The sequence below is a fragment of the Mobula birostris genome, chromosome 1 (assembly GCF_030028105.1).
Source record: "Mobula birostris isolate sMobBir1 chromosome 1, sMobBir1.hap1, whole genome shotgun sequence".
In the NCBI taxonomy this organism is placed as follows: Eukaryota; Metazoa; Chordata; class Chondrichthyes; order Myliobatiformes; family Myliobatidae; genus Mobula; species Mobula birostris.
In genome coordinates, this window is record NC_092370.1 from 253874983 (window position 1) to 253898965 (window position 23983).

Genomic DNA, 23983 nt, shown 5'->3' on the forward strand with positions numbered 1-23983 from the left:
TAAGCATGTATTTTATTCATCATATAAATTGAGTCACAAAAGAGGGGTAGCTACTTTAATATCAAGTACTCTTAATTATGAACATATTTCAGAGACTAAAAACAAAGAAGGACGGTTTGTAAAAATCACAGGAAGAATAGAAGGTACAGAAATAACATTGCTGAATGTTTATGCTCCTCCAGGTTGTGAATGGTCATTTTATAGACACATTTTTGACCTAATGGTCAGTTCTCAAGGGGTAGTAATTTGTGGAGGGGATTTTAATATTAGATTAAATCCTGTATTAGATTCTTCAAGAATAGTTACTCAGAATAAACCTCTGACTTGGAAAATGAATTCATTGATGGAGGAGTTGGGAATTATAGATGTCTGGAGGGAATTACACCCTACTAGTAAAGATTATACACATTACTCTTTCCCTCATTCAGCCTATTCAAGGATAGACTATTTCTTTATCCTTAATACAGTTAGACTCAGGATAAAAAACTGTAATATTGCAACAATTGATCTGTCGGATCATAGCCCAGTCTCTATGTCTCTAATCCTGGAAAGGAAAATGAGGAAAACACTATGGAGGCTAAACTCACATATACTCAATAACCCGAAAGTAATGGAGAGATTAAGGGGAGAAATCAAAGAATATCTAGACCTTAATGACACGGGAGAAACATCACCAGTGATCTTATGGGATACATTGAAAGCTGTACTGAGAGGGAAAATTATTTCCATTACCACTCACATGAAAAAAATCAATGCACAAAAATTAGCAGACCTTCAAGGAAAATTAAAACAACTTCAAGTTGTAGATAGCAACAAAAGTAATTCAAATCGTAAACAGGAAATTAGGAAATTGCAAAGTGAAATGACGATATTTATACGTTGGAAACTCAAAGAAATTTTTTTTTACCTGAGACAAAAGAATTATGAAGTAGGAGGTAAATCAGCTAGATTATTAGCATATAAATTACGAAAACAACAAGCAGACAATACAATTCATAAAATAAAGAATCCAAAGACAAAGCTTGTGGAGAGTACAATAGGGAAAATTCAAGAGAGTTTTGAAACATATTATCGAGAGCTGTACTCCCAACCCCGGGCCCCCAATGAGCCTTATATAGACAGTGTATTGAATTTTTTAGATCTACCTAAATTTACAGATTTACAAAATGAAAGTTTATTAGAACCAGTAATTGTCAAAGAACTGAACGTGGCCATCTCTAGGTTAAAGGCTGGAAAGTCCCCGGGTTCTGATGGTCAGGGACTTATACCTCAGAGTGGTATAAGTCCCTGAAGACACAGTTAGCCCCATTACTACTTAACACCTTTAATTGGATCTTGCAGAGAGGAGAAACTCCACCTTCCTGGAGAGAAGCGATTATTTCAGTTATTCCTAAAGAGGGTAAAGATAAACTAGAATGTGGCAATTATCGGCCAATTAGTGTTCTTAATTTAGATTACAAACTATTTACATCTATATTAGCGCGCAGATTGGAAAAGTTTTTACCTGGCCTAATCCAGTTAGACCAGACTGGATTTATTCAACAAAGACAAACACAGGACAACATAAGGAGAACTACGGGGATCAGGGGGTATGGAGGGAAGGCTGGGGCGGGGTTCTGAGTTGGATGATCAGCCATGATCATAATAAATGGCGGTGCAGGCTCGAAGGGCCGAATGGCCTACTCCTGCACCTATTTTCTATGTTTCTATGTTTCTATATTAGAACAGGTTAATAAGAACGAGACAGAGACAACGGTAGTAGGATTGGACGCTGAGAAAGCTTTTGATTCGGTTAGTTGGGCATTCCTATACAGAGTGTTAGGAAGATTCGGCTTTCAAAAAAAGTTTATTAAAGTAATTCAGACTCTATATGACAGCCCTACAGCCCGAATTAAGATAAATGGGAACCTCTCTGACTCCTTCATCTTAGAGAGAGGCACTAGACAGGGATGCCCAATTTCTCCTCTCCTTTTTGCGCTATATATTGAACCGCTTGCCCAACTAATAAGACAGAGCGAAATCGTAAAAGGTATCAAGGTGGCAGGGATTGAACAGAAAGTGGCGTTATTCGCAGATGATGTTTTGGTCTATCCGAGCGAACCAGAAAAATCATTTATAGGATTGTTTACACTGTTGGATGACTTTGGGAAAATATCAGGTTATAAAATAAATGTAAAGAAAACGCAGGTTATACACCATCCAAAAAATTGCAGGATACATACGATCTTAAGTGGGAAGCTAAATCATTAAAATATTTAGGAATAACCCTGCAGAAGGATCTTACAACACTGTCACAGGTAAATTATGGGCCATTAATCTCAGAGATAAAAGCAGATATGCATAGATGGAATCTTATCCCCTTTTTAAGTTTAAATTCAAGGATAAATACTATAAAAATGAATATTCTTCCTCGGTTATTGTATCTTTTCCGTACTTTACCGGTAGAGGTGGATGATAATCAATTCAGGGAATGGGACAAATGGATTTCCTGCTTCATTTGGCAAGGAAAGAAACCTAGAATTCGATATAACACCTTACAGTTAGGGAAAGAAGGAGGAGGTATGGTTCTTCCTTGCCTGAGAAATTATTTTTATGCCTCACAGATAACCCCTCTGTTATATTGGTGTAATAGGGAATATAAGGCTAGATGGAAGGAAATAGAATTTGGATTAGTTGACAGTTTTCCTCTTCAGGCCTCAATAGCTGACAAAGGATTGATGGCCCAGTTGGAAAAATTTAAAAACAGTTGGATAAATCTTACATTAAAAGTATGGCAGAAGGTGGTTAATTCATGTGGAATTAATAACATGTTAAAACTCTTTAGATGGTGTGCATATGATACCGAATTCCTTCCCAACAGAGGAGATAAAAGATTTAAGCTATGGATAAAGAAAGGTCTTACAATCTACCTCTCATTTATAGATAAAAGAGTATTACAAAGTTTCCAAATCCTGCAGGACAAACATGGCCTAGAACATAATGACTTTTTTTAGGTACCTTCAAGTACGAAACTATGTTAACCAGAGTTGTAGATATACAGACCTATCAACAGTAGAATTAAAATTTTTCAAGATTCTGAACTCGGCTTGCAGTTCAATACCTAGTAAATCAGTTTCTCGAGTATATAATGCACTCTCCCATGCTAAAAATGTAAATACACTGTATATTAAAGAGAAGTGGGAGAAAGAAGTGGGGTTGGTACTTTCAGAGGAGGCTTGGGGGAAAATCTGCAGCTTTCAATGGTCCTCGACTAATTCTTTGACTCGGAGAGAACATTGTTGGAAAAACATTATAAGGTACTTCAAGACCCCATATCAGGAAAAATATAAAGATACAAACGTGACGTGTTGGAGAAGGTGCGGCTCCAAGGAGGCAAATCATTTTCATATTTTCTGGGATTGCCCTAAATTAAGTCTATATTGGGAAGGTATTCATAGAACATTAGTTAAGGTACTTAGGTCCCAGATACCTCTGAACTTTGAGACGCTCTATTTGGGGCATGTATTGTTTCTTGAACAGAAGGAAGATATAAAGTTGCTGCAGGCCCTCTTAGCGGCAAGTAAGAAATTCATCACTAGAAAGTGGCTAAATCCAATACCATCTACATTAGAAGATTGGCACGAAATTATCTTGGAAATATTTAAAATGGAAAAGTTGACTTACTCCCTGAGAATTCAAAAAGAAAAATTTTATCAAATCTGGAATAAATGGATTGAATATATAACCCCAATGCGAGAAGACCTTAGATGACTCTAATGATTTATACTGCTCTTCTCATCAACGCAGTCATATTGCTAACGTAAGCACCCCTAGTCTAAATGTCTTTTTTTTTTGTTTTCTTTTGGAAAATAGAGAATTAACACAAGTAAAGGGAAAGATTTGAAAAAGGGATAAAAAACAGAAAAATTAAGTAAATAAGTACATAGGGATTGGATAATTATGTCTGCGGGCAGGAGCAAGCATGAACAAATTAGGATATAAACACCTACAATGGTTGTTACATAGGCTTACATACAACATTTTGGACCAGTGGAAATGGTCCAGAAGAGTTATACGGAAACTATTATTACCATTTTTCTTAACAACTAATACCATTACTTAGCCTAATAGATTAGAATTACCACAGTACATAATTATCTATTTAAGTGTCTAATTTTCTTTTATATCATCTCAATGTGTACTTAAGAATGTATAAATAATTATAGTTTTATACATATAAAAAAAGGAAAAGGTTATATGTGTGAAAAAAGTACATGATATTTGTGAATTCCTTATCCAAATAAAAATAAAATTTAAAAAACAAAAGAAAAAAGATATTAAGGGAGAGGAGGTGTTGGAGTTGTTAAAATACATTAGGACGGTTAAGTCCCCTGGGCCTGATGGAATATTCCCCAGGCCGCTCCACGAGGCGAGGGAAGACATTGCTGAGCCTCCGGATCTTTATGTCCTCGTGGTGCATGGGAATGGTACCGTTGGATTGGAGGGAGGCGAATGTTGTCCCCTTGTTCAAAAAAGGTAGTAGGGATAGTCCGGGTAATTATAGACCAGTGAGCCTTACGTCTGTGATGGGAAAGCTGTTGGAAAAGATTCTTAGAGATAGGATCTTTGGGCATTTAGAGAATCATGGTCTGATCAGGGACAGTCAGCATGGCTTTGTGAAGGGCAGATCATGTCTAACAAGCCTGATAGAGTTCTTTGAGGAGGTGACCAGGCATACAGATGAGGGTAGTGCAGTGGATGTGATCTATATGGATTTTAGTAAGGCATTTGACAAGGTTCCACACAGTAGGCTTATTCAGAAAGTCAGAAGGCATGGGATCCAGGGAAGTTTGGCCAGGTGGATTCAGAATTGGCTTGCCTGCAGAAGGCAGAGGGTCGTGATGGAGGGAGTACATTCAGATTGGAGGGTTGTGACTAGTGGTGTCCCACAAGATCTGTTCTGGGACCTCGACTTTTCATGATTTTTATTAACGACCTGGATGTGGGGGTAGAAGGGTGGGTTGGCAAGTTTGCAAATGACACAAAGGTTGCTGGTGTTGTGGATAGTGTAGAGGATTGTCAAAGATTGCATAGAGACATTGATAGGATGCAGAAGTGGGCTGAGAAGTGGCAAATGGATTCAACCCGGAGAAGTGTGAGGTGGTACACTTTAGAAGGACAAACTCCAAGGCAGAGTACAAAGTAAATGGCAGGATACTTGGTCGTGTGGAGGAGCAGAGGGATCTGGGGGTACATGTCCACAGGTCCCTGAAAGTTGCCTGACAGGTGGATAGGGTAGTTAAGAAAGCTTATGGGTTGTTAGCTTTCATAAGTCGAGCGATAGAGTTTAAGAGTCGCGATGTAACGATGCAGCTCTATAAAACTCTGGTTAGGCCACACTTGGAGTACTGTGTCCAGTTCTGGTCGCCTCACTATAGGAAGGATGTGGAAGTATTGGAAAGGGTACAGAGGAGATTTACCAGGATGCTGCCTGGTTTAGAGAGTATGCATTATGATCAGAGATTAAGGGAGCTAGGGCTTTACTCTTTGGAGAGAAGGAGGATGAGAGGAGACATGATAGAGGTGTACAAGATAATAAGAGGAATAGATAAGAGTGGATAGCCAGTGCCTCTTCCCCAGGGCACCACTGCTTATTACAAGAGGACATGGCTTTAAGGTAACGGGTGGGAAGTTCAAGGGGGATATTAGAGCAAGTGTTTTACTCAAGAGAGTGGTTGTTGCATGGAATGCACTGCCTGAGTCAGTGGTGGAGGCAGGTACACTGGTGAAGTTTAAGAGACTACCAGACAGGTACATGGAGGAATTTAAGGTGGGGGGTTATATGGGAGGCAGGGTTTATGGGTCGGCACAACATTGTGGGCTGAAGGGCCTGTACTGTGCTGTACTGTTCTAATATCTGTGAAGACAGGTTAGGTGCAGGAATAACAACATTTTCCCACTGAAGAACTAATTGGAAATTGGGTTCAAAGGCTTCTATGGCTTCATTGTGATCGAACTCAAACAACGAAAATTAAAATAGGAAAATGGACGATTGCTCGTTCAATCTTTTCTGAAAGGTATAGCAAGCAGCTTTTCCTCGTGAGTGTGCCTATATCAAGCATCACCCACATATGTTTTTCAGATATCAGCCAGTGGGCTGAATCTCTTATTTTAATCAGCCAATAATAAACTCACCACTTGGGCAATGACTTCCCAGAAGAGTACAGAACACAGCCAGTCGCCACGTGGATTAATCGAATTTTACTCCTGAGGACTTTAATCAGATCCCCATTCTGTCCCCCAATCACCTCAATTCTCCAGAAATCATTCGCATCCCCTGTGCCATTCTGTAAATACAGAAAACAAAATTCTATCAATAGAAGCAGAGCCGCATTCTTTATTCCAGTGCAACACTAAGTTCGACCGTAAGAGAATAGGAGCAAATTAGGCCGCTTGGCCCAGAGCCTACTCCACCATTTCATCATGGCTGATCCACTTTTCCCCCTCAGCTCCAATCTCCGTAAGACCACAAGACCAAAAGACATAGGAGCAGAATTAGGCCATTTACCCCATGAAGTCTGCTCCACCATTCAATCATGGCTGACTCTTTTTTCTCCTCCTCAGCCCCTTTCCCTGGCCTTCTCATAACTTTTGATGCCGTGACCAATCAAGAACCTATCAAACTCTGCCTTATATACACCCAATGACCTGGCCCCCATAGCTGCCTGTGGAAATAAATTGCATAAAGTCACTGCCCTCTGCCTAAAGAAATTTCTCCACATCTCTGTTTGAAATGGACACCCCTCCATCCCGAGGTTGTGCCTTCCTGTCCGAGACTCCCCCACCATGGGAAACATCATTTCCACATCGACTCTGTTTCGGCATTTCAATATTCGAAAGGTTTCAACGAGATTCCATTCCCCCTTCATTCTTCTAAATTCCGGCAAGCACAGACCAAGAGCTATCAAATGTTCTTCATATAACCCTTTCATTCCTGGAATCATCCTTGTAAGCCTCCTCTGAACCCTCTCCAATGCCAACACATCTTTTCTACTATGAGCCCAAAACTGTCCACGATACTCAAGGTGAGGCCTCACCTGTGCCTTATAAAGCCTCAGCATCACATCACTGCTCTTGAATATTAGACCTCTTGAAATGAATGCGAACTTTACATTTGCCTTCCTCACACCAGACTCTACCTGCAAGTTAACCTTTAGGGTGTTCTGCACAAGGACTCCAAAGTCCTTTTGCATCTCAGATTTTTGGCTTTTCGCTCCGTTTAGAAAATAGTCTGCACATTTACTTCTCCTACCAAAGTGCATTTTCCAACACTGTATTTCATTTGCCACTCTTTTGCCCATTCTCTTAATCTGTCTAAGTCCTTCGGCAGTCTACCTGTTTCCTCAACACTTCTTGCCCCCCACCAATCTTCGTATCATGTGCAAACTTGGCAACAAAGCCATCTCTCTCTTTGGCTATCGATCCCATAGGATGATGATGGTTCCTTTCAGTTAGTGGGGTGGTACCCCACTCCTCAGAAAGGAACATATAACATATAACCAATAACCATAATAATAGGGGACTCGATAGTTAGGGGGTCAGATAGGCGATTCTGTGGACGCAGTCAGGAGACACGGATGGTAGTTTGCTTCCCTGGTGCCAGGGTCCGGGATGTTACTGATTGTGTCCAAGATATCCTGAAGTGGGAGGGTGAGGAGCCAGAGGTTGCGGTACATATAGGTACCAATGACATAGGGAGGAAAAGGGAAGAGTTCATGAAAGGAGAATATAGGGAGTTGAGAAAAAGGACAGCAAAGGTAGTAATCTCGGGATTACTAATCCAAGGGGTCAGTGTGGACATGGTGGAGGATTACAAATACCTGGGGATACGAATTGACAATAAACTGGACTGATCAAAGAACACGGAGGCTGTCTACAAGAAGGGTCAGAGCCGTCTCTATTTCCTGAGGAGACTGAGGTCCTTTAACATCTGCCGGACGATGCCGAGGATGTTCTACGAGTCTGTGGTGGCCAGTGCTATCATGTTTGCTGTGGTGTGCTGGGGCAGCAGGCTGAGGGTAGCAGACACCAACAGAATCAACAAACTCATTCGTAAGGCCAGTGATGTTGTGGAGATGGAACTGGACACTCTCACGGTGGTGTCTGAAAAGAGGATGCTGTCTAAGTTGCATGCCATCTTGGACAATGTCTCCCATCCACTGCATAACATACTGAGTGGGCACAGGAGTACATTCAGCCAGAGACTCATTCCACCGAGATGCAGCACAGAGCGTCATAGGAAGTCATTCCTGCCTGTGGCCATCAAACTTTACAACTCCTCCCTTGGAGGGTCAGACACCCCGAGCCAATAGGCTGGTCCTGGACTTATTTTATAATTTACTGGCATAATTTACATATTACTATTTAACTATTTATGGTTTTATTACTATTTTTCATTTATGGTGCAACTGTAACGAAAACCAATTTCCCCCAGGATCAATAAAGTATGACTATGACTATTACTGCCTGTGCCATGTGACAGTGAGAGTCAGAATGGAATGAGGTGGAGGATAAACGTGTGGCTGGGGGACTGGAGCAGGGGGCAGGGATTCAAGTTTCTGGATCATTGGGACCTCTTTTGGACCTGTACAAAAAGGAAGGGTTGCACTTGAATCCTAGGGGGACCAATATCCTGGCGGGAAGATTTGCGAAGGCTACTGGGGAGACTTTAAACTAGAATGGTTGGGGGGTGGGAATCAAATTGAAGAAACAAGGAGAGAGGAGGTTAGTTCACAAATAGAGAAAGCTAGTAGACAGTGTATGAGGGAGGATAGGCAGGAGACAGAGAACGGGAGCACTCAGACCGAAGATGTAGGGGAGAAGGAAGAAAAAGATCACAAAGTTGCTTGCACCATTAGGGATAAACAGAGAGTAAGAGGTGGAGAGTTTCTTCAATGCATCTATTTTAATGCTAGGAGCATTGTAAGAAAGGTGGATGAGCTTAGAGCATGGATTGATACCTGGAAATATGATATAGCTATTAGTGAAACATGGTTGCAGGAGGGGTGTGATTGGCAACTAAATACTCCTGGATTTCGTTGCTTCAGGTGTGATAGAATCGGAGGGGCAAGAGGGGGAGGTGTTGCATTGCTTGTCAGAGAAAATATTACAGCGGTGCTCTGCCAGGATAGATTAGAGCAGCGGTCCCCAAACACTGAGCCACGGACCGGTACTGGGCCGCAAAGCACGTGAGGAAACGATATGAGTCAGCTGCACCTTTCCTCATTCCCTGCCACGTACTGTTGAACTTGAACATAGGGTTGCTATTTGCCAGGACATCCCGTATACAGGACTAAATTGGTTTGTCCCATACGGGACTGCCCTTGTCGCGTATTTCCCCCACTAAGGTAGAGCGTTCCTATGAAACCTTTCGTGCCAATATGGCTCAAAGCGAAGAAGCAATTACCATTAATTTATATGGGAAAAAATTTTGAGCGTTCCCAGACCCATAAAATAACCTATCAAATCATACCAAATAACACATAAAACCTAAAATAACTAACATGTAGTAAAAGCATTAATGATATGATAAATACACAGCCTATATAAAGTTGAAATAATGTATGTACAGTGTAGTCAGGAAGATTAAGCCAAAAACAATTTGTGGGAAAAAAATTAGTACATACGCGCATGCACACGTCACACATGGGAACGTCACGCATGTGCACACAGGTGCCCGCACAAGGCTTCATGGTCATGGTACTTTTTCTCGGGGTAAACACAAGAGTCTCGTCAACTGGCATAATTTACATATTACTATGTAACTATTTATGGTTCTATTACTAGTTATTATTTATGGAGCAGCTGTAACGAAAACCAATTTCCCCCGGGATTAATAAAGTACGACTATGACTATGACCATAACACACACAAAAAATGCTGGTGAACGCAGGAGGTCAGGGAGCATCTATAGGAAGAGGTACAGTCGATGTTACGGGCCAGGACCCTTCGTCAGGATTTGACTGCTACTTTTGTCCCTTATTTGGGAGTGAGAAAGTTGGCAACCCTAGCTGTAAAAGACATGTTGATGTGAGTTTAACCCTACTTGAACACCACCCGGTCGGCTGGTCTACAAGAGTACTGTCAATATTAAACTCGTCTGCGGTGCAAAAAAGGTTGAGAACCCCTGGATTAGAGGACTCATCCAGGGAGGCTATTTGGGTGGAATTGAGGAATGGGAAAGGTGTAGTAACGCTTATAGGGGTGTATTATAGACCACCTAATGGGGAGCGAGAATTGGAGGAGCAAATCTGTAAGGAGATAGCAGATATTTGTAGTAAGCACAAGGTTGTGATTGTGGGAGATTTTAATTTTCCACACATAGACAGGGAAGCCCATTCTGTAAAAGGGCTGGATGGTTTGGAGTTTGTAAAATGTGTGCAAGATATTTTTTTGCAGCAATACATAGAGGTACCAACTAGAGAAGGGGCAGTGTTGGATCTCCTGCGAGGGAATGAGATAGGTCAGGTGACAGAGGTAAGTGTTGGGGAGCACTTTGGGTCCAGTGATCACAATGCCATTAGTTTCAATATAATTATGGAGAAGGATAGTACTGGACCCAGGGTTGAGATTTTTGATTGGAGAAAGGCTAACTTTGAGGAGATACGAAAGGATTTAGAAGGAGTGGATTGGGATAATTTGTTTTATGGGAAGGATGTAATAGAGAAATTCAGGTCATTTAAAGGTGAAATTTTGAGGGTACAGAATCTTTACGTTCTTGTTAGGTTGAAAGGAAAGGTTAAAAGTTTGAGAGAGCCATGGTTTTCAAGGGACATTGGAAACTTGATTCGGAAAAAGAGAGTGATCTACAATAAATATAGGCAGCATGGAGTAAATGAGGTGCTCGAGGAATGTAAAGGATGTAAAAAGAATCTTAAGAAAGAAATTAGAAAAGCTGAAAGAAGATATGAGGTTGCTTTGGCAAATAAGGTGAAAATAAATCCAAAGGGTTTCCACAGTTATATTAATAGCAAAAGGATAGTGAGGGATAAAATTGGTCCTTTTGAGAATCAGAGTGGATGGCTATGTGTGGAGCCAAAAGAGATGGGGGAGATTTTGAACAATTTTTTCTTCGGTATTCACTAAGGAGAAGGATATGGAATTGTGTAAGGTAAGGGAAACAAGTAGGGTAGTTATGGAAACTATGATGATTAAAGAAGAGGAACTACTGGCATTTTTAAGGAATATAAAAGTGGATAAGTTTCCGGGTCCTGACAGGATATTCCCTTGGACCTTGAAGGAAGTTAGTGTGGAAATAGCAGGAGCTCTGACAAAAATATTTCAAATGTCATTAGGAATAGGGATGACTGGCGTATTGCTCATGTTGTTCCATTGTTTAAAAAGGGTTCTAAGAGTAAACTTAGCAATTATCGGCCTGTGAGTTTGATGTCACTGGTGGGTGAATTGATGGAAAGTATTCTTAGAGATGGTATACATACATATATATACACACACACACATATATATATATATATATATATATATATATATACATACACACACACATATATACATATACATATATATATATATAATTATCTGGATAGACAGGGTCTGATGAGGAACAGTCAACATGGATTTGTGTGTGGAAGGTCATGTTTGACAAATCTTATTGAATTTTTTGAAGAGGTTACTAGGAAAGTTGACGAGGGTAAAGTAGTGGATGTTGTCTATATGGACTTCAGTAAGGCCTTTGACAGGTTTCCACATGGAAGGTTAGTTAGGAAGGTTCAATTGTTAGGTATTAATATTGAAGTAGTAAAATAGATTCAGCAGTGGCTGGATGGGAGACACCAGAGAGTAGTGGTGGATAACTGTTTGTCAGATTGGAGGCCAGTGACTAGTGGTGTGCCTCAGGGATATGTACTGGGTCCAATGTTGTTTGTCATATATATTAATGATCTGGATGATGGGGTGGTAAATTGGATTAGTAGTATGCAGATGATACTAAGATAGGGGGAGTTGCGGATAATGAGGTAGGTTTTCAAAGCTTACAGAGAGATTTAGGCCAGTTAGAAGAGTGGGCTGAAAGATGGCAGATGGAGTTTAATGCTGATAAATGTGAAGTGCTACATTTTGGTAGGACTATTTAAAATAGGATATACATGGTAAATGGTAGGGCATTGAAGAATGCAGTAGAACCGAGGGATCTAGGAAAAAATGGTGCATAGTTCCCTGAAGGTGGAATCTCATGTGGATAGGGTGGTGAAGAAAGCTTTTGGTATGCTGGCCTTTAAAAATCAGCATTAAGTATTGGAGTTGGGATGTAATGTTGAAATTGTACAAGGCATTGGTAAGGCCAAATTTGGAGTATTGTGTACAGTTCTGGTCACCGAATTATAGGAAAGATGTCAACAAAATTGAGAGAGTACAGAGGAGATTTACTAGAATGTTGCCTGGGTTTCATCTCCGAAGTTACAGAGAAAGGTTGAACAAGTTGGGACTTCATTCTTTGGAGCATAGAAGGTTGAGGGGGGACTTGATAGAGGTATTTAAAATTATGAGGGGCATAGATGGAGTTGACGTGGATAGGCTTTTTCCATTGAGAATGTGGCAGATTCAAACAAGAGGACATGAGTTGAGAGTTAAAGGGCAAAAGTTTAGGGGTAACATGAGGGGGAACTTCTTTACTCAGAGAGTGGTAGCTATGTGGAACGAGCTTCCAGCAGAAGTGGTTGAGGCAGGTTTGAAATTGTTGTTTAAAGTTAAATTGGACAGCTATATGGACAGGAAAGGAATGGAGGGTTATGGGCTGAGTGCAGGTGGGTGGGACTAGGTGAGAGTAAGAGTTTGGCACGGACTAGAAGGGTCGAGATGGCCTATTTCCGTGCTGTAATTGTTATATATGGTTATATAGCCATATATATTTCTAATCTCTAATCCACATCCCAGCTGCTGTTTGGAGGCCTGTATACAACTGCCATTAGGTTCCTTTTACCCTTGCCATTTCTTAACCCATAGAGACTTCACACCTTCTGATCCTATATCATCCCTTTCTAATGATTTAATATTATTTCTTATACACAGGGCCACACCACCCACTCTGCCTATTAACCTATCTTTCTGATACACATATCCTTGGATGTTCAGCTCCCAATGTCAGCCATCCTTTAGCCAAATTTCAGAGGTGGACACAACATCATACTTGCCAATCTGTAACTGAATTTCAAGATCTTCAAATTTATTTCTCATGCTGCGTGCATTCAAATATAACACTTACAGTCTGTATTTGTTGCTCTCTGTTTTAACTTTACCACACCTCCATTGCTCTGTACATCATCCCACTGGTTGTGATTATGCCTCATCTCCTGCCTGTCCTTTCAATCATCTCTGTTGCACGCTATCTTTGATTTATTTCTTTTCTCCCCCTCCTCAGCCCTATCACTCCGGTTCCCATCCCCCTGCCAAATTAGTTAAACCCTCCCTAACAGTTCTATTAAACTTGCCTGCGAGGATATTGGACCCCTTTAGGTTCAGGTGTAACCCGTGCTTTTTGTACAGGTCACACTTCCCCCAGAAGAGGCCCCAATGATCCTGGAACCTGAAGCCCTGCCCCTTGCACCAGTCTCTCAGCCACACATTAATATGCCTTATCATGCTATTCTTGCGCTCGTTAGCAGGCAGTAACCCTAAAATTACTACCCTGGAGGTCCTACTTTTCAGCTTCCTACCCAACTCCCTGAATTCTCTCTTCAGGACCTAGTCCCTTTTCTATCTATGTTATTGGACCCAATGTGTACCAAGACATCTGGCTGTTCACCCTCTCTCTTCAGAATACTCTGCACCCAATCCGAGACATCCTGTGCCTACCCTGGCACCTGGGAGGCAACACACCATGTGGGTATCTGTATCAGACTCACAGAACCTCCTGTCTGTTCCCCTCACTATGGAATCCCCTATGACTACCACATTCCTCATCTTCTTTTCTCTCTTCTGCACCATGAAACCAGGCTCAGTGCCAGAGACCCGATCACCGTGGTCGTCCTCTGTCAGGTCACCCCTCTCAACAGCATCCAAGACAAGGCGGATGGCCACAGGGGTGCTCGCTACTATCTGAGTTCTTCTCTTCCCTTCCCTTCTCTGACAGTCACTCACTTGTCTAACTCCTGCAGCTTCAGGGTAACTAATTCCCTGTAGCTCCTCTCTATCTCCTGTTCACTCTCCCTAATAAGCTGTAGGTCATGAAGCTGCAGCTCCAGATCCCTAACACGGTCTCTCCGGAGCTGCATCTCAGTGCACCTGGTGCAGATGTGGCCATCTGGGAGACTGGAAGATTCCCAGGATTCCCACATCTGACGCCAGGAGCAAAGTACAAACTCTACAGACATGCTCTCTGTTCCTCAAAAAATACAAGGAAAAAAATGTAGTGCACTTACCTTGCCAAAGCCTGAAGAAGCCAACACCCTACCACTTTGACTTAGACCACTTCATCAATGACTGCTCCGCTAGGCAGTGTCTCCCTTTTATGCCTGAGCCTTCCCTGCTCTTCAACACAAGATTTGTGTTCTAGTTATAGCCGAATTCCCGTGAAGCCTTCCCCTTTTAAACATCGTTCCCGGACCTGTGTGTCGTCTTCTCTCTCCTAGCTCTTCGCCTCACGATTGGTGTGCCAGTTATAGCCCGTAATTCCCTCCTGGCTCGATAGGAAGCTCAGAGACCACGGCCTGCACCCCATCTTGTGCAGCTGAATCCAGATCGCCAACAAGTAGTAAGGATGGGCTTCCTCACCTCTGTCCCTCTGATCCTCAACAGAGGTGCCCCCCGGGTTTGTGTTCTGAGTACCCTTCTCTACTCCTTTTACACCCACGACTGTACTGCCAGACACAGCTCCAACCTGCTGATCAAACTCGCAGATGACACGACTTTGATCGGCCTTATTTCTGGTGGTGATGAGACAGCCTAGAGGACAGGTTGACACCCTGACACAGTGGTGCCAGGATAATAACCTTCCTCAACGTCCGAAAAACAAAAGAGCTGATTGTGAATTACAGGAGGAACAGAGACAGGCTGGGCCCGATCAACATTAATGGGTCTGTAGTTGAGAGGGTGAGTAGTTTCAAGTTCCTCGGTATGCACATCACCGATGATCTCACCTGGACTGTACACACCGGCTTTGTAGCAAAAAAAAGCGCAACAGTGCCTCTTTCACTTCAGGCGTCTGAAGAGGTTCGGCATGGGCTCCCAAATCCTCAGGACCTTCTACAGGGGCCCCATTAAGATATACAGACTGACTGTATCACTGCCTGATACGGGAACTGCACCAACCTTGTTTGCTGGGCACGCAGAGAGTGGTACGGACAGCCCAGCGCATCTGTGCACATGAATTTCCCTCCACTGAGGACATTTACAGCAGCAGGTGCAGAAAGGAGGCCTGGAAGATCATCGGGGACACTGGTCACCCCGACCATAAACTGTTTCAGCTACTTCCATCTGGCAAATGCTACCGCAGCATTAAAGCCAGGACCAACAGGCTTCTTTCTACAAGCCATTAGACTTTTAAATTCACATGTCTGTACATTGCGACAGAGTCATAACACAAAGATTTTTACTCCCTCACATTGTGGGATGGATGTAAAATTTAAATATATTTTAAACAATTGTGGTTCATTGCACAACACCCAATCTAGAATCGGGTGATCAATGTAGTCTTGGGGTAACTGCAAGTCTGTGTCTTTGCTACTGCTTTGCTCACACTTGAGTGCTGGTAGCAGGTGCGCTTTATTTTTGCCAATGGGAGGAGGGGGATTGTTGCTCGCTGCCACTTACATGCAGGAGGGAGGAGTTGGGGGGGGGACTTTGGGTTCTAACTTTTAACTGACATTCATTCTTGGGGCACTTCTCTGTTTTCGTGGATGGTTGCAAAGAAACAGCATTTCAGGATGTATATTGTATACACTTCTCTGACATTATATTGTACCTTTGAATAGCTAATCTCCTTCTGGCCTCAACCATGAGCTGCCCTAAAAAGCCATCTCAAAGTCATTCTAGAAATTGCCATCCCCCACCCCACTGCCAGAATCCAGCACCAACCTGATTTTCCCAACAAATTCCACAAATTCAGTTACCCTTTGGCTAAAGAAATTTCTCCACATCTCTGTTTGAAAAAGGTGCCCCTCTATTCTGAGGCTGTGCCCTCTTGTCCTCGGCTCTCCAACCATGGGAAACATCCTTTTCACATCTACCCTGTCTAGGCCTTTCAACATTCAAAAGGTTTCAATGAGATTGCCCCTCATCCTTCTGAATTCCAGTGAGTATGGACCCAGAGCCATCAAATGTTTCTCATATGATAACCCTTTCATTCCTGGAATCATCCTTGTGAACCTCCTCTGGATCCCTTCCAATGCCACAGCACATCTTTTCTAAGATGAGGGGCCTAAAGCTGTCCACAATACTCAAGGTGAGGTCTCATCAGTGCCTTATAAAGCCTCCGCTCACATCCTTGCTGTGTTGTATTCTAGACCTCTTGAAGTGACTGCTGACATGGCATTTGCCTTCCTCACCACCGACTCAACCTGCAAGTTAACCTTCAGGGTGTTCTGCACAAGGATTCCCAAGTCCCTCTGTATCTCAGATTCTTGGATTTTCTTCCTGTTTAGAAAATAGCCCGCACATTTATTTCTACTACCAAAGTGCATGGCCATGCATTTTCCAAATTTGAGTTTCATTTGCCACTTTCTTGTCCATTCTCCTAATCTGTCTGAGTCCTTCTACATCCTGTTTCCTCAACACTACCTGCCCCTCCACCAACCTTCATATCATCTGCAAACTTGGCAACAAAGCCATCTATTCCATCATCTAAATCATTTATATTCAGCATAAAAAGAAGTGGTTCCAACACCGACCCTTGCGGAACACTACTAGTCACTGGCAGCCAACCAGAAAAGGATCCTTTTATTCCCACTCACTGCCTCCTACCAATCAGCCAATGCTCTAACCATGTTAGTAACTTTCCTGTAATACCATGGGCTGATAACTTATTAAGCAGCTTCATGTGTGACACCTTGTCAAACACCTTCTGAAAGTCCAAATATACAACATCCACTACATCCCCTTTATCTAACCTACTTGTAATCTCCTCAAAGAATTCCAACAAGTTCATCAAGCAGGATTTTCCCTAAAGGAAACAATGCTGACTTTGTACCATCTTGTCCTGTATCACCAAGTACTTCATCACCTCATCCTTAACAATTGACTCTAACATCTTCCCTACCACTGAGGTCAGGCTAACTGGCCTATAATTTCCTTTCTGCTGCCTTCCTCCTTTCTTAAAGAGTGGAATAACGTTAGCAATTTTTCAGTCCTTTGGCACCATGCCAGAGTCCAATGATTTTTGAAAGATCATTTCTAATGCCACCATAATCTCTAATGCTATCTCTATCAGAATCCTAGGATGCAGTTCATCTGGTCCAGGTGACTTATGTCCTTTTAGGTCTTTCAGCTTTTCGAGCACCTTCTCTCTTGTAACAGTAACTGCACCCACTTCCTTCACACACTACAACATCAGACAACCTGCTAGTCTTCCACAGTGAAGACTGACGTAAAATATTCATCTAAAACTGCCATCAACATCCTTTTACCCTTGCAGTTTCTTAACTCAATCCACAAGGATTCAACATCTTCTGATCCTGTGTCACATCTTTCTACAGATTTGATGCCATTCTTTACCAGGACAGCCACACCACCACCACATCTGCCTACCTTCCTATCCCTCTGATATAACATGAAACCTTGGACATTCAGCTGCCAAGTACAATCATCCTTCAGGCACGATTCAGTGATGGTCACAACGTCATAACCTTTTCAACTGAAGGATCTTCCTAGATCTGGCCTCACTAGCACGTGGCACAAGTAGCAATCCTGAGATCACAGTCCTGGAGGTCCTGCCCTTAACTTAGCACCTAACTCCCTATGCAGAACCTCGTCACTCATCCAAACCATATCATTGGTAGAATGTGGAACAGTACAACGCAGGAACAAGCCCTTCAGCCCACAATGCTCAGCCAAGCCAAATAAATCAGTAATGAAATCCCCTGTTAAATTAATCCTTTCTTGACAATATCCATATCCCTCTATTTTATTCACATTCATGAACCCATCTAAACATCTCTTAAAAGTCTCAAACATACCTGCCTCTCCACCATCACGGTAACCCAAGGCACCGACTACTCTGTGTGAAGAAAATTGTCTTTCACATCTCCTTTAAAATTACCCCCTCTCATCTTAAATGCATGCACTTATATATCAACCCAGAAAAAAAGATACCATTCAGAACAGAAATGCGAAGAAATTTTTTTAGTCAGAAGGTGGTGAATCTATGGAATTTGTTGCCACGGGCAGCAGTGGAGGTCAAGTCATTGGGTGTATTTAAGGCAGAGATTGATAGGTATCTGAGTAGCCAGGGCATCAAAGGTTATGGTGAGAAGGCGGGGGAGTGGGACTAAATGGGAGAATGGATCAGCTCATGATAAAATGGCGGCGCAGACTCGATGGGCCGAATGGCCGACTTCTGCTCCCTTGTCTTATGGTCTTATCTGTCTACTTTATCTATGCCTCTCAATCTTATAAACTTCTATCAGATCTCCCCTCAGAGTCTGTGCTCCAGAGAAAACAATTCAAGTTTGTCCAACCTCCCATTTTCGCAAATGCTATCTAATCCAGGTGGAATCCTGATAAACCTCTTCTGTCCACTCCCAAAGCCTTGACATCCTTCCATCTTGCCATCTTGGACAATGTCTCCCATCCACTACATAATGTACTGGTTGGGCACAGGAGTACATTCAGCCAGAGACTCATTCCACCGAGGTGCAACACTGAGCGTCATAGGAAGTCATTCTTGCCTGTGGCTATCAAACTTTACAACTCCTCCCTTGGAGGGTCAGACACCCTGAGCCAATAGGCTGGTCCTAGGCTTATTTCCATCTGGCATAATTTACATATTATTACTTAATTATTTATGGTTTTATATTGCTATATTTATACTCTATTCTTAGTTGGTGCAACTGTAACGAAACCCAATTTCCCTTGGGATCAATAAAGTATGTCTATCTATCCATCCACAATGCACTACTCCAGATGCACCTCATTAGAGTTTTATAAAGCTGCAACTTAACTTCCTGACTTTTGAGCTCAATGTCTCAACTAATTAATGCAAGCATACATATGCCTTCTTAATGACCCTATCAACCTACATTGCCATTTTCAAGGAGCTATGAACTTGGATCTCAAGATCCCTCTACTCATCAAAACTTTTAAGGGTCTTGCCTCTAACAGCATACTGTCTCTTTACATTTGATCTACCAAGGTGCAACACTTCACATTTGGCTAAGTTAAATTCCATCTGCCATGATTCTGGGAATGAAGGGGTTAACATATAAGGAAGTGTTTGGCAGCTCTGGGCCTGTACTCACTGGAATTTAGAAAAATGCGTGGGATCTCATTGAAACCTCTCGAATGTTGAAAGGACAGGATAAGGTGGCTGTGGAGATGATGTTTCCTCTGGTGGGGATATCCAGAAATAGATGGCACAGCCTCAAAACTGAGGGATGACCTCTTAGAAAAGAAGTAAAGAAGAATTTTTTTCAGCCAAAGTGTGGCGAATCTGTGAAATGTTGTGGTGCAGGCCGTGGGTATATTCAAAGCGGAAGTTGATGGATTCCTGATTGGTCGGGGCATCGATGGATATGGTGAGAGGGCAGGTGTAGTATGGGTTGAATGGGATCCGGTATCAGCCATGATGAAATGGTGGAGCAGACTTGGTGGGCTGAATGGCCTAAATCGATGTCCTCACTTTATGCCATTATCCCCACCCATAACTGCAACTGATCTATATCCCGCTGTATTCTGTGTAGTCATCTATGTTATCCACAACACCCTGGGATCAATAAAGTATGACTATGACTATGACATCCAGGTCATTAATATACATGACAAACAGCAGAGGTCCCAGTACAGACCCCAGCAGAACACCAATAATCACCGATCTTCTAATACTTCCCCCTGCTCCTAAAACTCGGTAATATACCAGAGTCCTTTCCAGCTCAGAAGCAGCCTTTCCTGCTTAGGCACCACAATAAGCTGCGCACATCATCACTGAGCTACTCCCAGGTTCGACATAGAGAAGTCATGGAAACCCAAGGGTTCCTTTAAAGGCACTCCATAATCTGCCAAAAAAGAATCTTCACACAATCTTCAGCTGTCATTGTAGCATAATGGTTAGCATGAAGCAATTACACCTAAGGGCATTAGAATTCGGAGATCTATTCCAATGCAGTCTGTAAGGAGCTTTCTATGTTCCTCCCCTTGAACGTGTGGATTTCGTCCGGGTACACCAGCTTTCTCCCACAGTCCAAAGATGTACAAGTAAGCAGATTAATTGATCATTTGTAAATTGTCCTGGGGTTAATTCAGTGGGTTGCTGAGCAGTGCGGCTCAGTAAGCCAGGAAGGGCCTGTTCAGCACTGTATGTCTAAATAAATAAAAAGAAATGCCTCTAAACGGATGCTTACTATTCCATATCCTGTGACCTGGAAATGCTTCTTAGTCAGAGGTGCTTCGTGCTGGTGACTGTGCATATTCCGTGATGTCCTGGCAAAGATAAAATCAAATGTCAGCCTGTAAGGATGAATCACTAATATTAGAAGAAGAAATAGAACATAGAAACCTACAGCACATTACAGGCCCTTCAGCCCACAAAGTTGTGCCAATCATGTAAACTACTCTAGAAACTGTCTAGAATTTCCCTACCGCATTGCCCTCTATTTTTCTAAGCTTCATGTACCTACCTAAGAGTCTCCTAAAAGACCCTATTGCATCGACCTCCACCACCGTCACTTATAGTGCATTCCGCGCACCCATCACTCTCTGTGTGAGAAACTTACCTCTGACATCCTCCCTGTACCTACTTCCAAGCACTTTAAAACTATGCCCCTTCATGATAGCCATTTCAGCCCTGGGAAAAAGCCTCTGGCTGTTCACATGATCAATGCCTCTCATCATCTTTTACACCTCTATCAGGTCACCTTTCATCCTCTGTCGCTCCAAGGAGAAAAGGCCAAGTTCACTCAACCTATTCTCATAAGGCAACCTCTCCGATCCAGGCAACATCCTTGTAAATCTCCTCTGCATTCTCTCAGTCTAAAGGACTGAGGTCCTTTAACATCTGTCGGACGATGCTGAGAATGTTCTACGAGTCTGTGATGGCCAGTGCTATCATGTTTGCTGTTGTGTGCTGGGGCAGCAGGCTGAGGGTAGCAGACACCAACAGAATCAACAAACTCATTCGTAAGGCCAGTGATGTTGTGGGGATGGAACTGGACTCTCTGACGGTGGTGTCTGAAAAGAGGATGCTGTCCAAGTTGCATGCCATCTTGGACAATGTCTCCCATCCACTACATAATGTACTGGCTGGGCACAGGAGTACATTCAGCCAGAAACTTATTCCATCGAGATGCAACACAGAGCGTCATAGGAAGTCATTCCTGCCTGTGGCCATCAAACTTTACAACTCCTCCCTTGGAGGGTCAGGTACCCTGAGCCAATAGGCTGGTCATGGACTTATTTCCTGGCATAATTTATATATTACTATTTAATTATTTATGGTTTTATTACTATTTAATTATTTATGGTGCAACTGTAACGAAAACTAATTTCCCTCGGGATCAATAAAGTATGACTATGACTATAGTATCCATATCCTTCTTGTAGTGAGGTGACCAGAACTGAACACAGTACCACAAGCGGGGTCTAACTCGGGTCGTATATAGCTGTGACATTACATGTTAAAGAACCCATCTTTAAAACTTACTCTTTGTGTTCAAGCTTGACTACATCTCCATGTCGAACATACTGGGCAGGGCCATCTGGATCTGTAAGGAAGCAAAAGCAACAACTAATTAAATAATGCGTATTTCTAAAGATCAATTCACATACAAGTTCACACTTCTCTACATGCTACTTATGATTAGATGCATCTTTGTCTCTCAGAGAAGCAAAGGCACACAAGCCTCTTATTCAACTCTTCTCTGATCTATTTAATCAAGAGTTTGATTCAGGAAGCCTCCCTCACCACCATTCAGGGCTCTAGACAGTCCTTCCAGGTGAGGCAACACTTCACCTGTGAGTCGGCTGGTGTGATATATTGCGTCCGGTGCTCCCGATGTGGCCTTCTATATATTGGCGAGACCCAACGCAGACTGAGAGACCATTTCACTGAACACCTACGCTTTGTCCGCCCGAGAAAGCAGGATCTCCCAGTGGTCACACATTTTAATTCCACGTCCCATTCCCATTCTGATATGTCCATCCACAGCCTCCTCTGCTGTCAAGATGAAGCCACACCCAGACTGGAGGAACAACACCTTATATTCCATCTGGGTAGCCTCCAACCTGATGGCATGAACATTGACTTCTGTAACTTCTGTTAATGCTCCTCCTCCCCTTCTTACCCCATCCCTTATTTATTTATTTCCCCCCCTTTCTTTCTCTCTCTTTTTTCTCCCTCTGTCCCTCTCACTATATCTCCCTCTGGTGCTCCCCTCCCCCTTTCTTTCTCCCTAGGCCTCCCATCCCATGATCCTCTCCCTTCTCCAGCCTTGTATCCCTTTTGCCAATTAATTTTCCAGCTCTTAGCTCCATCCCTCCCCCTCCTGTCTTCTCCTATCATTTCAGATCATCCCCTCCCCCTCTCAAATCTCTTACTATCTCTTCTTTCAGTTCGTCCTGACGAGGGGTCTCGGCCCGAAACATCGACTGTACCTCTTCCTATAGATGCTGCCTGGTCTGTTGCGTTCCACCAGCATTTTGTGTGTGTTGCTTGAATTTCCAGCATCTGCAGATTTCCTCGTGTTTGTGTTTTTAAATTGAACTAGTTGCTGTGAGGTTGCGCCAGTTTTACCTACTCTGAGTTCAGCCATGCCATGTTGCTCGTTGTCTACACTCTGCCTTCCCGATACGCTCATTGCAGTATCGGGAGACTTCAACCATGTTTCTGCCTTGACAATCCTACCCACCTTCAATCAGTTTGTCAAGTGTCATACAAGAAAAAATAAAACACCCCACTTGGAAGATCAGATCACAACCTGGTTCAGCTCATGCTCTTGTATAAGCCCAAAGCACAGCAACAGCCTGCTACCACTGTGATAGTAAAGAAATGGTCTCTAGAGGCCATTGAGGCCTTGAAGAGCTGCTTTGAGGTTACTAACTGGAATGAGCTTTGTGAACCATATGGGGAGGACATTAACGGGCTTACTGATTGCATCACTGGCTACATCAACTTCTGTGTGGACACTGTAATACCATCAAGGACTGTTCGTTGCTTCCCCAACAACAAAACATCGGCCACCAGTGATCTAAGGGCTCTTTTGAACCACAAAAAGAGAGCCTTTAGATCAGGAAGCAGGAAGGAATTGAAACATGTGCAGAGGGAGCTAAAGGAGAAGATCAAGGTGGCTAAGGAGGAATACAGGAGAGAGCTGGAGGACAAGCTTGAGCAGAGTAGCATACAGGAGGTGTGGAGAGGCATGAGGAACACCACGGGCTTCAATCAGCCTAGCTGTAGAGCGTCGTAATGCCGCCATGAGTGGGCTAATAAGGTCAACCAATTCTTCTATAGGTTTGACATTTGCCATCCTGTTCACACCCCCTCAGCACACCAGTTCAGGTGCCGAGGCACTCAATGCTCCCTCAGTACAATGCCTCTTCTCCTCCCTCATCCAGTTCAGCACATGAACACAGGCTACCATTGTCTACATCCCCTCCTTGCCTTGCACCAACCATCCACACCTCTACATCCCAAATGCTACTTTCACCTCCCCCAGCTCTCACCTTCCACCTCCCAAGTCCACAGAGACTCATTTTCACTACTGAGCAGGTGAGAAAGGCTCTGAGGAAACTCAGACATGGCAAAGCATTGGAGCCAGATGGTGTGAGTCCCAAAGTCCTGATGGAG

General features: G+C 42.9%; 1 protein-coding gene across 13 annotated transcripts in view; it reads right to left on the bottom strand.

Moving 5' to 3' along the window:
• The window catches only part of pomt2 (protein-O-mannosyltransferase 2), a 287055-nt gene that overhangs the window by 93133 nt on the left and 169939 nt on the right, over positions 1–23983 (bottom strand). For all 13 annotated transcript variants that reach the window (XR_011888356.1, XR_011888355.1, XM_072274832.1 and 10 more), the window contains 3 exons: positions 21842–21902; positions 20544–20622; positions 6175–6326 (listed from right to left, as the gene is read on the bottom strand). Coding sequence is in view for 11 of the 13 variants with exons in the window: in XM_072274832.1 (XP_072130933.1) it covers positions 6175–6326; positions 20544–20622; positions 21842–21902 (292 nt within the window). In the remaining 2 variants the exon portion in view is untranslated. The remainder of the gene's footprint in view (positions 1–6174; positions 6327–20543; positions 20623–21841; positions 21903–23983) is intronic.